The sequence below is a fragment of the Euwallacea similis genome, chromosome 35, assembly GCF_039881205.1.
Source record: "Euwallacea similis isolate ESF13 chromosome 35, ESF131.1, whole genome shotgun sequence".
Classification (NCBI taxonomy): Eukaryota; Metazoa; Arthropoda; class Insecta; order Coleoptera; family Curculionidae; genus Euwallacea; species Euwallacea similis.
Window position 1 is genome coordinate 1,182,747 of NC_089643.1, and position 21,010 is coordinate 1,203,756.

Below are 21,010 nucleotides of genomic sequence, written 5' to 3' on the forward strand. Positions count from 1 at the left end.
ATTCAAATCATAAAGGAAACTTTCTAATGTTTTAAACGTTTGAGGTGGATTGTTCATTTCTTCTTTTTTTTGATTATCCGGAGTTTAATCAGCTGATTTCAAAATATCTCTTCGCTGATTGACTGCCCTACTTTATGTCCAACAAATTCTCACCAATCAGAGGTTTTCATATGCATTTTTGATTGCCTCGATTTGACGTTAACCTCATACATTTTCCTGCATAAATTTCTTTAACCAAAATTTGTTATTTATTCAATAAAATCTTTTATAAATTTGTATAACTTTTTAAATTAAAATTACTTGAATTTTACCGAAGATGCATTTACATTCCTGCTCCGGGAGAAACGTAAAAATCATTATCGTTGCGAGAAAGACTACTCGCACAAAGTCAGATGATGGATCCTTTTTTTGTCGCCCCTTTTGGGGATTTACGCTTTTATTTCGGGAGTTTAAAGTAAAGGAATGAACCATCATAGGGGGCGGATCCTGTCCCGAACATCTATGTTACACTAGAGGATTAATATATTGAGAATTTCATAAAAAAACTAATCTGTAATGAAGTCAACCTATGAAAAGAGGCAGCGCAACTGTAGATAAGAAAAAATAGTTTAGAACTTGAACGGCTCCAAATGACGCAGCAAATTGCATGTAATGAATGTCCAAACATTGAGCTTGTGAGTGAGAAACATTGAAAATGAAAGTGGAGTCTCGTAAGTTTTTAGATTTTGAACATTGTATTTCAGTACAATTACTCATCAAGTACATGTATGCATATGTATATAGAGTGTCTCAGTAAAAACTAGACATCCCAAATAACCCATTTATTATGCAATTTATAAAAATTTATTAAGGCACATTAATGATAGTTTTAAGACGACCCATTTTAACATAAATGACAGCTACTCACTTGCACAGCTTCTCCCTGCTGAGCAACCCCTTTAAAAAACTTAAATGAAAAATAGGGTCAAGTAATAAATTGTTTAAAATAGTATTCTATAGTCTAAATAAAGTTGATTATAATTATTGATTTCGATGACTTTATCTGCCAACGTGGCCTTTCTTATTATTTACAGTATTAGGAGATAAAATTAAAATACAAAGATTATTTTATTTTATACATTGTTAAAAAACGACCAACACTAACTTCTTCACAATATTAGTCTATTTTGAAATTCTATTCATTTTCGCTAACATTTAAAAACATGGAGAGTAAAAGAGCGGCAATTTAGTTCAATTTCATAAATCACATAATAAACAAGTTATTTGGAGTGTTTATTTTTTGTTGAGATGCTCTGTAGAGTTCTCAATAATTCTAATAAACTTCTCGCCAGGATGCTTTGTTGGAATCCACCATTAAATAGTAACATCTGGATTGTGCAATCATAATAATTTACACACATATTTTAATTTTTTATTTAACCAGAAAGAAAATTCTAATCCAAAGTTGTAGCAATCAAGTATACAACAGGCTTCACAAGCGCCGAAGGCAGTTTTGAATACTTTAGATTATACTTAGTTTGTAGTAAACTTGAATCCTTTTGTATGTAGTGTATGAATTTCTGTATGTGTGAACTGGATAAATTTTTATTCATTTAATTATATAAATGTAAACACTTAATATGATTTAAAAAAGACAACACTTCATTTGAGAAAAAGTCTAATTTCTATTTTTGGTCCTTTAATTTGAGAAAATAGAGCGTTCACAATACATTTTTGGTGACACGTTCTGCAAACTTGCATTACATTTTTCCTTAAAATTTAATAACATTTCGCATAACAATGTAACATAAATCGTTAGTTACGTATTTTTCGTCGCTCATCGCATACCTGTTCAGCAAATTTACAAAATATTTGGCTTCTTTAAATCACATAAAATTATTATATTCTTTTCAGTCCTTTGAGTGTAGTGGTTCTGGAGGAAATGTTATTAGTTTTGATCCTTTAAGTGGGTGATTGAATGTAGACAATTATTTGGTGCTCCAAGTTGAATCACATTTGATGAAATTTCCACATTATTTTTATTCTTTGTGAGTCACTTCAGTAAATGCGCGGAAAAGGTATTTTTTTGGTCTTTCGAGCTAAATACATTCAATATAACTTGTGGAATTTTTGGTAACACTTCACAAATTTTAGTCATTGAATATATACAAAGTCAATTATAAAAATTACATAAAACAAAACAGTTAATAACAAACAATTTGTATGACTGAATCGAATATTTTTACAAATTAATAGATCAATACTTATCAAAAAAATTATACTAATTTGTTTTTGAATTAAGCCACGTTAAATGTAAATTCATAATACTGCATAGGTCAGTGTAGTATGGAGTAAGGGCGGATGGAAAGTAATGGTCACTTATAAATCTAAAATAAAATTTTAAATTTTAGAGTGAAATGTGATCCCAATGTTTCTTAATCTTTAACGGTCTTAGCGAACAAACGAACACGTCTTTACAGACAGTGGTTCAGCCGAATATCACAGGCGCCGTTTCATTTTCCATATCATGATATAATTCAAGGTTAAAAAGCTTAAAATTAATATACAAACAATTATAACGAAATTTCAAGATGCTAGAAGCGCCATAGAAAAAAAAGGGAAAAACCTATAAACCGTTAATATATTCTAAGTTGTGGTAGTATATGCGTCTATTTTTATAACATGTCAATAGGACTCTTCTGGGTCTATTACTATTGATGTGAAAGTAAGAGAAGCTGAGAAGATTAAGAACCGTTCGCCACCTCCCAATTTATTCTTGATGACAGAGACTCGTTTTCCAATGATCCACAAGGCGTTAGAGGATGAGTTGAGCTATAATTCATAGGAGTGCTTGCAGTTATTGGCTAGCACGTGAAGAGTAAACCTTTTTAAAAATTCTCCAGAGGAGGTTTGTAATGTGAAATAAGTCCTCCACTTAAACCCCGGAATCGAGTGCCCTGGCACTTAAAAGTGGGACTGCATGGGGTCCAATAGTTCTAAAGGTCCCAGGGAGGCTCATTAACCTCTCCTTAGAGGATATCAAGAAATTAGGCTCCAGTGAATTTTCTGCGCCGCCAAGGGTCTCCCCACAGTGTACACCGGGAGAGAAAGGGCTCCAACAAGATGCACTCCACTACACTCTTATGATTGGCACTTATATCATCATTGCTAGAATCATGGTATGCGATAAGCTACTAAACACGGTCGAACTAATTGCGGTGCTGACGAGACTTCTTCGATTCGAAAGGAAGAGCATGAGGATGATAACCGGCCAGCTCGCTGGCCACTGCTGCCTTCGGTGACGTCAGGATCTGATATGTATACGCCGAAACACTTAAACATGGGCTGGTGAAATATCTAACTCTCTTGAATATAGAAACGGTGTACTTGGGACTACCAAGCTTGTTCTCCAACAACCTATCCCTGAGACCTACTGGTGGTGAAGGCACCTTTCGTGTCTCTCACCTTCTTCATTTGAATTCACTCATAACAAAATAGGAAACTTACTTTTATGTAGTTAAAGTAACCCCAAATAACTACAATTATAACTATAACAATAAACTATAAAACAATTTATGTTCTATTACAGGGTGTTAATTTTTCATTAGTTTTATTGGGCACAAGGCAACAGGTGACAGACAGAAAACAAAGTAAAACATTTGTTATAAGCTTGATTTTTGCACCTAGTTTATTGGTCCAAAGAAATTCAGGTTATCTTCGTTTGTTTCCGATATACAGAGGATCATTCAAAAAAAGGTTTCTTATTGAGTTTTTTCTGTAGAATCCAGTAACATACTCAGATTTTTTTGTAAAGTTGTTAGTTTTCATGTCATAAAATGAAATTATACTTTTTTAAATGTGCCTTCCTTATATTTTTTGGCACTAAAGAGCTTTTATTTTTCTTTTCATTGATGTAACTAAGTTTACTTACCTAAAAAAATATTTTTAAGCTTTTATACATGTTCTATTGCACAGGTGCGTCAAAAATAAGTGCAAGTTTTTTTAAGCTTAAACAGGTATAAAAATATTTTAAAACATTTTTTTTTTTTAAATGATAAAACAAGTTTTTTATATAAATAAATCTCATCCACGAAAAGATGAAAATAAATTCTATTTAATGACATACAGGTACCTTCAGTTCAAATCAGAACATACGAATTGTGTAAATGAAAGAAGGACCGCATAAGTTTTAATGTACATCCGGCAAGGACCAACAAAAAAGTGGGCGGAGTCAGTCCAGATCCAGTTGCCAGGTCTCTCACCGTTTCAAAATTTTTACTGACATAAGTTCTAGTGGTAAATTAAATTAGTTTCAAATTTTTAACATATTTATAAATTATTGCATGTATTTCCATCATGGCATAACTTAGGTATGTCATTGGTGAATATGATAATCTGAATTCGTTTATATTTGTTTAGGACCTTTTGATGGGTCCAACATTAAGCCGGCGACATTGGCTGTAAACTTAAGATTAATTGACAAACGGAATGAAACGATTTGTTTATCGTTTAAAACGACATTGGAAAATAAGTAAATTGACTAGTGCAGGTAAAGCATGTGTGCAATTTCGAGTTTAAGGTACAGAGTTATTGTGTTTTCGTTTTTTCCATTTAAATACATTGCTGTTTTTTGCTTTGATATTTTTAAAATTTCTAACGTCGCAAAAGCGATCTAATGTGAACATCGAAGTGGAGACGCTGGCAGAACTCACTCCGCTCACTTTGCTGTTGGTCTTTGTCGGAGACATTTTGAAACTTATGTAGTCTTTCTTCCACTTGCACAATTCCTATATTTCGACTTGATATCTCTATAAGGAATATAAATAAAAAAATATATAGGGTGTCAAACAAAAAAAAATACAATCATTATGGGAAACCATATTCAGTATTTTCTTAACTGAACCAATTTACTAAACTTAAAAATAGAGCTCATAACACGTAACTCGCTTTTTCTATCTAGCACCATTTCCCCTGTATCTTGTAAAACTCAGGAAAAATGGCCTGCACGTAATAGGTAACGACTAGCTTCATATATAATTTTATATCTAATTAAAAGGACGCAAAAAAATTATTTTAGAAGATATGTTCGTCATTCCCCCGATTCTCCCCTACATACTATATGTATCTGATAAGAATCACGCACCTAAAGCCAATTGGCACCTAAATTTTGAGACAAAAACATTTTTGGCTATAGTAGAACTATATCATATCTAAAAATACCAAAAAAAAGGAAAATAGGATAAAAAATAATTAATATGAAAAACAAACTAAAAATTCTGACTTAGAAGTGCTGATTCAATCACAATCTGCTATTAAGAGCGACAAAAACAATATTTCCTAAACTCAGGAAAATCCTTTTCAACACAGAACGCCTGCTCCCTATACATATTAATCCTACTAATATCCGACATTTTCACCTGCAAAAAATCGCCTTCTTTGACATGTTCAATGGAAGCTTCAAATATAGAATCACCGGGAATCAGGGAAACTTTGATCTGATATAAATCAGTCTTAACGTTCAATTTGGCAGAGAGGTCGGCTACGAAACCGTCGATATCAGCGTTTTGTCTAAATTTCAGCAAATTCTGATTAGGGGTCAGTTTAGTTATCCAGAATATGCGAGAAATATTTACTGGTGAGCAAATGTCTCTATGCACAGCTGTAAAATTATTTATAGCGTCTACCAGAGCGGATGCAACGCGGCTTGTTAGAGGGTGTGTCAAGTTAATGGTTTGCCAGTCTAAACAGGCACACCAATGGGGCTCTATATAGGCATAAGAACACGATCTTTCATATGGGATCTGTAGGAGAAACGTTCATGGATGTTTATAAAGCTTATAAAATTGAATCTTACCTGCGAGAATAGAGAGACGCCTCGCTGAGTAATGTCAGCATAAGGAATATATGAAAAGTCCAAAATATGTTGGAGCGTCTTGTGCACATCAAATGGGGTTGTTAGCATGTCTCTATTAATTTTTATATTTAAATATTCGGCCGGATATTTCAATTTAAACCAACTTGGAAAAGTGAAAGAGAAAAATGGAAGGCGCTCTTCTTGTTTTCCTTGAACCGTGTTCCTAACTGCTGCAAATCTATTCATCTTTGTCAACAAATTATAATATATTATTTTGTGTTATCTATACCTATGCCCATGATCTGCCATCACAATCAAAATAGTGTTATTTAAAGCACCAGATAAATCCAACTCTTTTATAAAGTTTGCAGTATCGTTATCCGCCACACCAATCAAGTTATAGTCATCATGGGAGAGTTCTCCGTGAAACGCGAATAGAAATTTGGGTTTGGTTCTGTAGACACTAAAAAACTAAGCACCAAACAGATTATTTAACCAAAATTAGTTTAAATGGAGACTCACGTCTTTGATCATGTTTAAAATAATCTGGTGTCTAGGTGAGTCCCCAGTACACAGTTTGGGCCACTTACTTTGCTCACCTAGGTTGGCCAGATAATAGGGCCGCATATAATGGTCAGTGGGTACCTCCTAAATATTATAATTAACTTAGAGACAGTTTAATAAGAATAAATCACCTGGAAACCATTAAGTCTATAGGTGAACGTCCCAATACTTGGAACATCTTCAAAAAACGCAGTGACATAGCCTGCAGCTTTGTATTCGTTCCATATAAATGGATAAGAGTTTACAAATGCAGTGTCTTTTACGCGTTTTCTGGTATCTGGTAGTTCTAATTCTGTTTTTCCAGTTAGAAGAGGGATTAAAGCTTGAGGAGTACCATCGCCCACTATGTTATACCTAGAAATTGTTTTATTATTTTTTATTTTTTGTTTGACTAACTGAATTTACCCTTCCAAAACAATGGAATCCAAATTCTTTGTGAGATACTCATATGTCTCTGGCAATTTTCTAATAAACGCATTCCTGGATAAAGAATCATATCCAAATATTAAAACATTCATTTTTGCGGCTGTGCTTTTCATTTCCTCCCAACTAGATCTATCCCAGATGCCATTTTCTAACCTTATGCCCGTCAACGTTGCCAACCACTTGTACTCTGATGACTGACAAGAAGCTCTTACTACGTCACTTTTCTCTAGCTTATAGTACTCTGAAGAATAGGTTGTTTCCCCATCTGACAATTCGAAATCATTTATTCTAATTATGTCAGTAAAAGAGCATTTGATTGGGCCATATTTTTGTCTCGCTTCATCTTGAATGACACATTCCGAGCCCTAAATGAAGATCTATTTTATAGCGTATTCGGACACCCGCCCCGATGCGGTAATATGGTTGAATTTTTTTAAACTGTTCTTGTTTTATCATGACTTATGGCATAATGCCGCAGTCAGTGCGCACCTTTCGGATGTCCAAATCCGCCACTAAAGCTTTCTTTAAAATTTGTTTTCTGAAAGGAACTTACTTGGCATTTTACCCAATCAATGCCAGCTTTAGAGCAGTCTATTGGAGGGACATTTTTGACAAATTTCATTATTTCCGGATTATACACATCGAGTTTGGGTTGTTTACAGGCCAAGGTGCTGGCTTGTTCTTTAATGAGCAAATCGATTTTCTGGCTACAAAAATAAATTTAAATAAAATAAACTAGTACAGAAGGAAGAAGGTATACATTCTTATGATTGATATGATATTTTGATCTATCTAAATGTAAATGAGCAGAAATGAAGGAAGCGCAGGGCCAAATTGTAGATATGGGAGGCTTTTATTTGCAAATTAGCAAAAATCTGTTGTTCATACAAATCAAGGGGTTTTTTGCCCTATTTCAATTGATGATACTTATGTGCTGGAACTTTGAAAGACATAAATATGTTTATTATACAGGTGGTCTAAATTCAAGGCTCACTATTGGAACCTTGGAAGTCATCAGAAATACACTTTCAGTGAAACCGTTGTAAAATTACGCAATGGGGCATCCCATAAAATGTCTTTTTGAAATTTAGAAAATTTCAAGTGCTTTCGGAGATATCTGAAAGAAATCGAAAATTTGGACAGCCGTTTAAATTTCTGCTCGCATCATTTAACAAGATATCTTTAAAATAAGTGCACTTTGCTATTGGCAGTTTTGATCATATGCAAAATTGCGTCAATATGATTTCTATCCGGAGTTTCAATACCTTTGAGACGTACAGTTAAATGAGGTCGGAAAATTTTTATTCTTCACGTAGTTGGCCATAGAAAAGAAATAATGCCAATTATTATTTACATTGTACATTTTTACATTTACATATTTTTTAATTTTTACGTTTTTTCTTATTTACCGAAATGAATATGTGCTACCAATTTCACGTAAAACTAATGACTTCAAAAATGCTTTTGAATAGGTGTAGGTAGCCCTAATGCAGTCCGATAGAGAATTACATTCTCTACTTGATGCTGCTTAAAACTATACGGTGTTCCATATAAAAAAACAGAAAAAAAACTCTGCAACTTCAAAACTGCAAATGTTAGGAACTAAATTTTGAATACCCTGTTTAATACTAAGCCATATAAATAGCAAAAGTGCAAACTTAACACTATGTATTGGCATTGTGTAAAATATGAAGATTATCTTTAATAACCATGGAGACATGCAATTTTAAAATTGATCTTTACAGAGACGCGTTTTTTAATTCAAAGTCAAATATCTCAAAAACGGTATGACCTAAGCATAGAACATCATACTCAAAAAGTGTGTTTCAAATATTACATAGAATCTAAAAATAAAATAATATACTGAGGGTTCTATTTTTAAATAAGCAAGTTGACAGCTATTTCCGGTTAAACCGAAAGTGACAGGAAGTTGAAATTGGTTTTAAAAACAATACGCGTTGAAGTTAACTTAACTCCAAATTTTCAAATTTGTATCACTGTTAGATCCTAGTAAACTTTTAATGAACGGGTGGGGTGGATAACCCTGTATACCACGCTGTTTACCAGACGCAATTGGTATATAAAGGAATGTTAACCAAATATTATACTAATTCCAATTTGTCGAACTTTATTTTTATTTTATATTAGTGCACGAGTTTAAGAGTGACTATAAAAAATTAACTTTTTCACATGAAACATATTCTTATGCGTTTTTCCTTATAAAGACTTTTTCGTTCTTGACCATTCTTTCTGAAAAATACAGACAAAAATTTTAATGAACTTTTAACTAACAGAAAAGGATAACATATTAGAAAATTTTGATTAAATCAATTAAATGGGAACACCTTTCCTATGACATATGGGTAGCTAAAAATTTCCTGAAAGCTATTCTATATGCATTTCTGTTTTTCGAATGTTTTTTTTTTAATCACTCTTTAGAGATCGCACCTTTAAGGTCACTCTTTAAAGCTATGACTTACCCCTGTCTTACAGTTTATTACTGTATGAAGTAGAACGACGTATGATTTCAGCGTTTGTAGGAATAATTCATAAAAGTTCACTGTTTGAACCTTACGTTATTTTTTTAAAATCCATTTACTCAAATCAAATCAAATAATTCGGTAAGACATGGCAACTTTAAAAGGCGATTTAAAAAAAACACACGCGTTTAAAAAAGCGAAAATTCATACAAAATTGTTTTCAGGAAGATTTTAACTATCCATTGGTGCATCGCAAGAAGGGTGTTCCCATTTAATTTTTTTAAGTTGGCGTGTGTGAGGAGCGAGAGAGTAAGTAGCAACATATTCATTTAAAGGTCAAAAGGTAGCCCCCAAAAAATAAAGATTTACATGTTGGAAATCTTTATTTTTATATGACAATATTTCTTAACATTTTTTGGATGGACAATTTTTTTTAAATCAGCCTGTATGTAACTTCATTGTATGTCAACCTTTCAAGGAAAAGTATATCAACAGAGGATTTCGTGAATTGCTTAAGTATCAAACCCAATTAGAATCTGTGCTTTGAAGATCATATGGAGAGCTTGCTAAATTGTTTGCATAAGCCTTTGCTTTTGTAAACTGGCATGCCAGATATTTTCGGACGTGTCAGTCTTTTTATTTTGCTCATTTCCAGTCAATTATGTCTTATGATATAGTCTGTTGGAGCTCATCTACTGAGACTATAAGAGTCTGTCAGATGTAAAAGAAAACTCTTAGAGATTATTTTTGTCTATTTCCTTGGGTCCCTTGCAGACAACACTTCAAGTAATTGAACGTAGTTACACTGCCATCACTATATTTTCAATCATTCACTATGTTTGCTAATAAAGACTAAATAATTTGACATCGACAATAGCTGGTATGCACATGATATGTCAATCCATAGTGACTAAAAATAATCAGACATTTGCATTCCTTCTCACCACACGACTTTTTTTGAAAGAGTTTTTTCCTGCAGTCATAATATTTTTAACTTGTTCCCTAGTGAGTATAAAGAAATTAAGCCAGAGAGGCTGTTTGGAGAGAGAGTTAGGGCATGTAAACTGGACTCTTTTTAACAATTTGATAGTTTATATTGTTAAATTTAATTGAATACACTGAATTAACTATCTGAAATAATTCAGGACAGAGATTTTTCCTGGTTTGGTTTGAACTGAATGTTAATGAGGCAAAGAGCTGATCTGTAATATTTATTCTGAGACTATCTAATGGCACTGAGTAGGAGCCAATTAAATTTCTTGTAGTTTTCCTCAACCATCAGTCAGATCAGGTGTAAAATCTGTAACTCCTAGGAGTCCCAAATTTTACACCCCTCTCGAAATAAATAATAACATTTACCTAATTAAGAATTCCCATGTACTTGCATTAGAAGTTCTATTTGTCACTGCCTATTATGGTTTCTCTCATACCCACATATGCTATGTTGTCTAATGCTGGGATCATTCTCTGCATATGTTCAGGGTGTTGGCAGTTCAAAGGAGCATATTTTGGAGGACTTAGGGTTTAGAGAGTTTCATTGACATGTTTTTGTTTTACATGGAACTATTGACACTTCTAAGTGTCTATATTCTAGCCTGCTTGGTTCATGTGAGAGTCAATGAAGATGGGTATTACCATAACAATGATCTCTATGGACATGAGATCAAAAAATAATTTAATGACTGTATACCATCAAGTCTCTAGCACCAAGTATAGGACTAACCACTATAAGGTTAAGTTTATTAATGTTCTGCTAGATAAATTAAAAGCTCGCCCTCTTGACAGATTTAAAAATACTATCAAGCAAATATTAAAATTAAAAGCTTTTTATAATGAGGATGAATATATGTAGAATAACTTTTTTCAAAGTTTACTAGCTTTTCAGTTTTGGGTTTCTTCTTTACTTTTAGTTGTTGATTGTTATACATATTATGTACTCTTAATATATTTTGAAGCAGGCATTTCAATTAGTGCATTGCATTTTAATGCTAAAAACTAATTGCCTATAGTATATTACTTCTGATGTGTGGAAATACTTGTGAATGTTTTTACCACAAATGAAGATTGATTTATTTAAGCCTTATCTCTTCAAATACAAGCTGCTGAATAAAACAAGGTTCAGTTGTATTAATTACATTTCAAAGTTCCAGCTCATAACAAATAACAAAATGAAAATAAAACTCACAAGAAATAGTATGTAGTGCAACTTTCTAAGGGACAACTTTTGTTGCTTAAATAAATGTATAAATTATGTAGAATGTTTAAAATGATCTATCTTTTATAGATTATACATTAGGCTAACCTGTTAATGTTATACACCTGGTTTTAATATGATACTTACAGTCTGTGCTTTCGATCAATGTCATTTATCAAATAGTAATGAGGCCATAACAATAAAATAAAACTAGTTGCGGCCAGAACAATGAAAACCAGGAGTTTTCTCTTGAATGTTAAAGTAAACATTCGCAAAACATACATGTTCCTTCTCTTATATAATCTCACATAGTTGCCCATCTATGACACTTGCATGCTTATAAATCGCGATCAGGATGTTGGTTAGTTTGGGGAAGTTAGTTAGTTAATGATGAGTTAAATATAACTTAAATTATTTTCAGTAATTTATATAACTATATATTTTTAATATAAAACCAGAACACTAAAATGTATTCCGGCAAAATTATTTGTTTATCCAGTATCTTAAATGTCAGCTTCAGCAATGAGGCAGCCCAATAAATGACTAGGAAAATGAGGTGACATCGACAGATGTAAATAATGACATCACATGTGTTCTAGTTACTCGAGTTCTACACTTAAAAACTCAAATGAAGATTAAAATGGAAGAGATTTAAACCCGGAGAATGTGGGCTTGCTTCATTCATTTAAGAGCTGCTTGTAGATTACAGGAATTCCCTGATTTAGTTTTTACTAGAGAAAAAAACTGTAGACGAGGCGTCACAAAATTTTCTATACGAAAATTTATCACTGATTTGTGAAGTTTAAATTCAAAAATTTGACACAATCTACTTTATTCCAAAAATGTATCTTCCTTTTTCTCTAAAACTTAAGAGAGATAAATCGAATTCGACTTAATTTTTTTTGTATACATCGTAGAGGGGGTTATTGAAGTTATATCAAGTTTTTTCAAAGGAGTGCAAGTTTTACCTTATATTAAATTTATTTCTAACAAAATTAGCATTTTAACATTTGTATTTCAAACATGTTTTCCACAAAAAGGAATAACTTCTAAAAGTTTCTAAGGACTGCCCTTTTTAAGCTATTAGCATTTCAATTTAGAAGGAACGCTTAGTTTTCGATGTGAATTAGTTGATGTTTCGCTATTGCTCGTGATTTTTCAGCCTCCGTACGTCTTCGTCTTGAAATTACACAGATAAGTTAAAGTGATACAAAAATAATAAAACATATAAATGAAGCTTAAACAGTTAACAATGGTCGTGAACTAATGCTCTAAGCAGAATAGCTGCGTTTGTGTCTAATTTACTCAATTGATTTCAGCAAATACTGTTTTGGCCTTTTGGGCAATTTTCATAGTCTCAACCAAGATGCTTCATTTTCAACCTATTATAAAGGATTGACATTATCCGTATATAGTTTTTTCTTGGTTACGATGATCACTAATCTGTTACAATTTTCAGCCAGCTTTTATATATTTCTTATCTGGTAAAATGTAAATGATGTGGCCAACCTTCACCGGGGTTTGAACGAGAACCTCCAACATATCAATAGTACTACGTATTTGGCAACTGAGCTAGTATCCATATGTTTAAGGGGTATGTGTGAAGACAAGACGTTTGTCCTTACAACAAGACCCTTGCACCCTACTCAAAGTATACAATTTTCATCCTTCTTTAGTCGATAAGGATAAAGAAGGATGTTAAGATATTCGCTCGGATGAGTTTCATGAAAGCAGTGAAGTGTTTGAATTTACCTATTAACGTCACTGTCAAAATGGAGCCAAAATACTATTTTTTTAAAATAATTAATTAATTGAATCAAAATGTAGTACACTTATACAAACTCTGTGAAAAATACTCTTTAAAAACCATATACAATCTACAAAAAGTTAAGTAATACACCTCCTTGGTTTTCTAATCCTAAGCGCCAAAATTCATATCTGCATATCATTAGTTACTTCAACATAAATCTGGTCAATATGATTGACATGAAGAACAGGAAGGATACTCTTAATGCCCAAATTTACCCATTCTTATCGTATACTCGATAAGAGTAGAAAAATCTATACTTTTCCTGCTGACGCATACACTATCGCCCACCAACTACAGTCAAAATGTCTGCAAGCCCAGAAGTAAGTTTCCAGGATCTCAAAAATCGTATGAAATTGATATCTGAAGCGGACCCTGAGCAGTACCACAACGACTTTTCATTAAAAAGATATTTAAAAGCTTTTGGCACTGCTGATAGTGCCTTCCAACAAATTCTCAAGACCAATAAATGGAAGAAAGATTACGGAGTTGCTGAATTGACTGTCGATCATCCAGTAGTGAAGAAGAACCTAGAAGCAAATAAAGCCAGGGTACTGAAACATCGTGACATGCAAGGGAGACCAGTAATATACATCCCTGCTAAAAATCACAATGTTAGTGATAGGGACATAGATGAATTAACAAAGTTTATTGTCTACTGTCTGGAAGACGCTTGCAAGCGGTGTTTTGAAGAGGTGATAGATAATTTGTGTATTGTGTTTGATTTGAAGGATTTCAGTCTCAACTGCATGGATTACCAATTTATTAAGAATTTAATATGGCTGCTAAGCAGGCATTATCCTGAAAGATTAGGAGTCTGTCTTATTATTAATGCACCCACAATATTCTCAGGATGTTGGCCCATAATTAAAGGATGGCTCAATGAGAAAACTGCACAGAAAGTCACATTTGTCACCTCAGAAATAGAACTTTGCTCGTATTTGATACCAGACATTTTACCTAATGACATTTAAAAATATTGTCTCTTTACCCTAATTAGTCCAATTATCATGGTTATATTAATAACTGTCTTAAGTGGGTGTTTCTAGAGTGACTGTTCACATTATTCACCATCTTTAAGATTATTTAATTATGTAAGTTTTTAATGTCTGTTTGAAGTTGATAGTGTTAAGAAGTGCTTATTGTTGTGGATTATTAGGAGCCATGAAGTCTGCTTTTGGTTAAAAAGAGTCAATTGTTCAACATTTTCAAAAGTTGACTTTCAGCTCAGCTGCTTAAGCTTTAAATATTTATAACACTATGTTGTTTTTAGTACTATTTAAGGTATCACTTTAGGGTGATTCCAAATGTCCAATTAAATTTAATTCACCTTAAGAGCTTATATATCTTTTTGGGAGTGTTTCTTGTGTGAAATTGATGTTTTTAAAAGAATACTTTATATTTCATATGGTGAATAAAATTGTTTTAATTTAAAAATTTAATTTAATATGAATAACAATGATTTAAAAAATATATGATTAATTTCTCACTTTATTTATATAGTATGTGTCATTATTGCCATTAAAATCCAAAGTCTGTTTATAATAATAGTCAATCAAACAAGTAGATTTGCAGCTGTTCAGTCTGCAGGTCACCTGGAAATTAGAAATAAAAATCATTTTAAAAATTGGGAAAAAGAACAAAATATTTTAAAAATTAACATATGTTAAAATTTATTATTTCAAAACGTAAAAGAAGTGATTTACAATTATGTGATTGACTTTATATGATACAATCTTAGGATCTCCTCTGTAACCTTAGAAGGTGCGTGACTCAGTGGGTCCTTCCCTTCGAAAGTTTTGGGGAATGCTATAACATCACGAATACTGCTCGCATTTAAAAGCACAGCTAAAAGGCGATCGAGCCCTAATGCTATTCCCCCATGTGGAGGACAACCTGAGCCTAAAATTAAAGACGAACCGTAATTGAAATGATCAACATAACTTTTAACACATACCCAGCATGTCTACAATATGTTGCAGATTATCCTTTTCAATTTCAAGTAACTTTAAAATCTTTTCTTGCAATACTGGATCATGGATACGAACGGAGCCTCCTCCTACTTCATATCCATTAAGGACTAGGTCATAGGCCAAAGCCCTAACCTGTTGAAAATTAAACCTCAACAACTCTCGCAGAGCTTCTTCTCTTTAAATACCTTTAAAGGGTCTTCATCCAATAGCTTCAAGTCATCAGGATGCGGTGCTGTAAATGGGTGATGGGCAGACTGGAATCCTCCACTTTCTGTGTTAAATTTGAATAAGGGAAAATCCACTATCCAGAGGAAGTGATTTCCATTGTGTCTAATTCTTATGTTTGATTTCTCTTCCAGCAACTTTACATATTCAAGCCGTATTTTTCCCAATAAGTTTCTCTTGAAAAAATTATACCAGTATTCTACATCCTCACATATTTAGCAGTGAACACTTACAGCATCATCTTTATTCCCATAAGCAATAAACAATACTGAACCATCTCTTACACAATGCCTTGATAATATCTGATTTGACTCCTCAACTGAGAAAATTTTTTGCATTTTACCAGGCCAATCCTCACGTACTATCTTGCTTTGAATCAATTTCACCCCGGGATGCTGACCAGCAATTTTTTCTGTCATTTCTTTGATAGATTTATTTAAAATGCACGCGTCTTGCAAAGTTTCAACGGTAAAATCTACAAGATAGGCACCAAAGTTTTTCTCTCTGTTTAGCTTGCTGTTGCCCTTAAGAATGTCCGTGCAATTTTGTAACTAAAAGAGTCCTAAAATGTATTGTTTATAAAGGGATCCCGATGTTTTTTGTGCTGTTTACCTTATAGGGGAAAGAAATATCAGGCTTGTCACTGCCATAAGTCTCTAATGCTTCTTCATAAGGCATCTGCAAAAAATGTCTGGGGATTTCTCCAAATAGCTCGGGCAGTGAGTAAAATAATAACTCTTCAATTAAATTTACAACTCCTTCGACACTTGTAAAAGATAGTTCTATATCTAATTGAGTGAATTCAAGCTGTCTATCTGACCTACTGCCTTCATCTCGAAAACATTTTGCTATTTGAAAATATCTATCCAAAGCCCCTGCCATTAGCATTTGTTTAAACTGTTGGGGGCTTTGCACTAGGGAATAAAATTTTCCTGGAAATCGCGTGGGTACCACAAACTCCTGGGCACCCTAAATTATGTTATAATAAAAAAAAATAATGATTTAATCGAGAATTCTCCCTTACTCCTGGAGTGGCTTTAAACAATATAGGAGTTTCAACATCCACAAAATGATTATTAATTAAGAACTCCCTCATTTTCATAAAAAGTTTTGATCTGATTCTCAAGTTTCTTTGCATCTGCCGAAATCTTATATCTAAGTATCTGTACTGCATTCTTAATGCTTCCTTTGCCATTTGGAATTCTCTTATACTAAATGGTAACACATCTCTTGCTTGGTTGATTACTTGTAATTCATCTACTTGTATCTAAGAATTTACAAGGGTTTTAGTCATGATTTTGTTTTGGTGAATACAAAATTTTTACCTCAATTTCTCCAGTTTTCTGTTTAACATTTATCATGTCTTTAGGACGCGCCAACACAGTGCCCTTAACTTGAATTACGCTCTCATAAGGGGTCCGTTGAATTTTATTCTGGATGTTCTTATGCTAAAACTTTGTTTTTAAAAATTTATTTGCTGGTCTACTACTAATATTTACCTCATCATTAATTAGAAGTTGTGTTTCCCCATAACCATCCCTTAACACTATAAATTTGTTCATTCTTTGGTACCCTAACCAACCACATAATACCACTTCATGGCCCACATGGTTAATGTTGAGCTCACCACATGTATGTGTCCTATTAGTGTATTTGTTAACACTGTTCAGTGGTTTATTAGAAGAATCAGTGTCATTATCTAATTGATACACTGACTTCTGAGGTTTCAAGGGAGTTAATGGCTGAGATAATGAGTCTGCCATTGGAAGATTCAAATGGACCTAAAATGTGAAATATTGAATGATAATAAAATAATAATAGAAAGTCATTGCAAAATTATTAGCCAAATTGATCCAAAGCTGATGATACCAGTGAAGAACATTTTTATATGATTTTCCTATACAAAGAAGAGGTCTTTTGCCTATTCTCATTTGCAGACCATTACAAAGTGATTACGTCATGACTAATTTTGACAATATTTCTGAGAAAATGGCAATGAGTCGTGGATTATTTAGTGAGTTCTTTACATAAGAACACTAAACGGGACAGGCAGACAGCTTTGGTAGGGAATCTAAAGTCTTCAACTTCTAATAAAATCACACTTAACATGTTAGGTGCCACAAAGCGTTTGGTGAAAACGTAATCGTGGGTCAAAAGATTTTTTCCAGTAGAAGTTTATTTATTCATGATTTAATAAAAAATCTGAATTAGGTTTTTACAAAAAAAATTTTGGCGGTCTCGCAAACCGCTGTGAGCTTATCCGAACTTACTTCAAGTAGCCCACTGGACCGCTCTGACGCTAACATATTGATACTAATTACATAAATGATAACTAATACTATGAACTGTCCCTAAAATATCTACAAAAAGGGATGTCTTAGATTTTGTAAATGGGAATCATGGGAAAACCGATTTGAAAATGTTAGCCTCATATTAACATTGCCTGTAATTGTTTACCTCACTGAGGTAATAAGCATTGAAGTATCATATACAGGAATCACCAGTTTAAGTTGTAACCTAGGAATTGTGTAATTGCACCAAAAGGTCATAAACAACTATCAGCGAATTTAGATTATCATATGCATTAATGGACTTTATAATGGAGAAATGTAAAATAATTTATAAATAAATAAAAATTCGAAAGTAATTTAATTAATGATTAGAATTTATGTCAGTAAAAATTCTAAAACGACGAGAGATCTGGTCACTGGATCTAGACTAATTCCTCCTACTTCAACCATTAGTCTCTCAATTTACTTCGTTGATGTCTGTCGGAGGCATATTATATCTTATATGGTCTTTCTCCCACTTGTACAATTTCTATGTCCCGACTTGAATTGGTGATAACTGTATTTTAAAGTATCTGTTTCACAGCGCCTTGATTTCTTCAAATACAGTGTTTAATTTTTTGTACATACACAACTTTTCAATATACAAAGTATTCCAAACACTTTAAAAGAAAAAAGCGGGTGGTACCCTAATGGAGCTTTTTCTTAAATCAAGCCTCATTTATCATGCCTAAATTTTGTACAGCAACATTGGCCTTTAATCTTTAGAAATTTTAATTAAGTATAGTAAGTATATTGTCTGTATCAATTTTCTTATGTCTCTCAACTTCCATAGTTTTCGAGTTATTTTCAAAAATATGGAAGAACATTTTTCTATGGGTGTTTTATATTGCATTGATCAAAATAACAGAAAATGCTCGCGTGAGTTTAATTTCAACCCTTATTGTCAATTTTACAATTCTCATTCAAATCCTTGGTTTCATAACAAGGACGTTAAGTTGTTCATTTTTGGAAATATTGGGACACCTATACCTAATTTTGCTGAATATAAGCAGTTTTTGTACCATACTGTGGCAATAACCTGGAGAACAGAGCAGAAAGAAAATGCAAGAAGTGAGAAAGCTTGGAAAATAAATGAAATAACTTTAAGATGGAGAAATGAAGCTTAATTCCAGAAAAAGTTCCATACCGATTTTCCAAGAGATTTTAATAATTTTTAAAATCTAAAAAGTAGTTTTGATTTACTGCATTCTGTCCCTGGGGGAAATAGAACATGGTAAGAAAGAGCACTAAGTGTTGTAAAAACTGTATATCAATAATGTGTAGGTACATGTCGATGTTGATTCAAATAAGAAATCTTACTTCTCTTGCTAGATCATACACTATTCACCTTTCTACGAGAATAGGGGGTATTCAGGAAAATATGTATAAGGAATCAAGAAAGATAAGCATAAAAACGGTAAGTAAGACAAAAATTAATATATACTACTATATCATTACGAATGGCGTGCGGCTGCTGCAGGTAAAAGACAAAAGCAAAAAAAAAAGGGTTTATTGTGTATATGAATATTCTGGTATATTTGTTTATGTTAATGTTTGTAACAAAATTGTGGATCGTTCTAGTAATTAAATTATTAGCTGTATGAGGGAATCCTTGTTAAGAGCAAGTTAGTGTAAAATTAGTACAAGAATAAGAATAAATGGGATTATAAATAGATATGAGTCTTTAATCTTGAGATAATGATTTATTACTGGATCATTAGTGGGCGAATTGTGCTTGTGGTTACTGCCCACTTAATAAATACTGTTTACCTTGAAAGAAACAACACTAGAACTTATTTCAATTTTAAAATATAATATATAAAAAATATATACATAAAATAAAGGAGCAACAACCTATAGATTTCTACAACAATTTCTAATATCTACTACAAATTGAAAAAGTGCAAGTTAAAAATTCAATATTGTTGCATAAAAAATTAATAGCATTGTATTTTAAGAATTTTGAAAGTTAACATCTGAGTCATCTCAGTAAGGAAATTTACTAGAGATAGAGAGATATAAGGTCATTACCACTTACATTAATATGATCTAATCACTTTAAAATATAGTTGGCAAAGTGTTGCATTTTGTTATAAATGTTGAAAATACCTATTTTTTACATCTCTGGTAATGTTGGTAAAAATTGACTTAATCAGTTAATACTTTAGGCTGACAATAAGTTAATCCAGTGATTTCTGAAGTCTTAATTATAAAACCTGAGACACCCTCCGGACATAGTATAACATGTGGTGAACAGACAGAGATACTATGTGTTAATTACCTTGCACAGTATGCGGAGTTGAGGGTTTAATTAAAACTTCCCAGTTAATCTAGGGTTTCATCAGAAATAATGCTGTAATATAGCTGCCACTATAAAATATGAGGCGTGGGGCAGATCACTGATGAATTTTTGTACATCAAATTATCTTGAAAATGCGTCAAAAATATCTTAAAGAGGTACAGTAAAATACTTCAGTGATTTGCACAGTATGTTGCACACATTGTGTAACAGTAGGCAAGGCCATGTTTTATGTTGGAAAGTATTATCGATGCCGCATTACGGTCGCTATATTACGGTACCACTTTTCTAGAAAATCCTAGCTTCATCCATCATTCAATCATCAAAATAAATTATACAGAGACAATATGAACGTTTAGAATAAGAAATAATATAAAATCCCTCATATATGGACAAAATCTATTCCGTACTTACATGACAAGTTTGAATTGGTGCTGCTCCATATAAATGAAGATATTTCAACTTATTAAATCCAAATTTTCTTAAGAATTTATTCATTTTTGTGAAATTTTAATTTGAAAACTAAAATTCAAATAAAAACATAAACCTCAACCTTAAATCTCGTGCTAGTGTGACAGAACACAGTACGAATCTCTACCGGTGCAGATAGAACAGTCAGAACAAATTAGTGAACATCGATAAACAAAAACAACGATATATAGCACCATTTTTCACCATTAAGAGTTTTTATCAAAGTAAAAAGCTTTTAAGAATACATTTTTAGAATTTTATAATTTTTATCCTTCATCATATAAACTAATAAAGATCTAATTGTTGAGATTTTGATTCGATTTTGATTATCATTTTAAATATATACTGTTTTCTTGTGATGTTTAATTGTTTTTATCAATTTGACGAATAAATTTCTAGATTTTTGCA

The 21,010-nt window shown here is 32.5% G+C and overlaps 3 protein-coding genes across 4 annotated transcripts; 1 reads left to right on the top strand and 2 right to left on the bottom strand.

Moving 5' to 3' along the window:
* Positions 1-1,647: 1,647 nt before the first annotated feature.
* On the bottom strand, positions 1,648-11,866 carry LOC136418501 (uncharacterized). 2 transcript variants are annotated; one of them, XM_066404574.1, is made up of 8 exons: positions 11,645-11,866; positions 7,377-7,530; positions 6,803-7,188; positions 6,529-6,751; positions 6,356-6,481; positions 6,123-6,304; positions 5,834-6,071; positions 1,648-5,780 (listed from the first exon to the last, which is right to left on the bottom strand). In XM_066404574.1, exons 1-8 carry the CDS (start codon positions 11,815-11,817, stop codon positions 5,292-5,294), a joined length of 1,971 nt encoding a protein of 656 aa, XP_066260671.1. In that variant the 5' UTR covers positions 11,818-11,866; the 3' UTR covers positions 1,648-5,291. The 2 variants fall into 2 exon arrangements, with proteins under 2 accessions (XP_066260671.1, XP_066260672.1); XM_066404575.1 differs by having other exon boundaries at positions 7,377-7,526; positions 11,641-11,775.
* A 1,413-nt stretch (positions 11,867-13,279) lies between these two features.
* On the top strand, positions 13,280-14,492 carry LOC136418519 (uncharacterized). Its single transcript, XM_066404601.1, has one exon. It carries the CDS (start codon positions 13,610-13,612, stop codon positions 14,276-14,278), a length of 669 nt encoding a protein of 222 aa, XP_066260698.1. The 5' UTR covers positions 13,280-13,609; the 3' UTR covers positions 14,279-14,492.
* Positions 14,493-14,967: 475 nt separating this feature from the next.
* LOC136418518 (aspartate--tRNA ligase, mitochondrial-like) lies at positions 14,968-20,697 on the bottom strand. Its single transcript, XM_066404600.1, has 9 exons — positions 20,546-20,697; positions 17,002-17,283; positions 16,828-16,950; positions 16,527-16,769; positions 16,115-16,471; positions 15,736-16,053; positions 15,463-15,678; positions 15,262-15,409; positions 14,968-15,206 (listed from the first exon to the last, which is right to left on the bottom strand). Exons 1-9 carry the CDS (start codon positions 20,627-20,629, stop codon positions 15,013-15,015), a joined length of 1,965 nt encoding a protein of 654 aa, XP_066260697.1. The 5' UTR covers positions 20,630-20,697; the 3' UTR covers positions 14,968-15,012.
* Between the last annotated feature and the right edge of the window lie 313 nt (positions 20,698-21,010).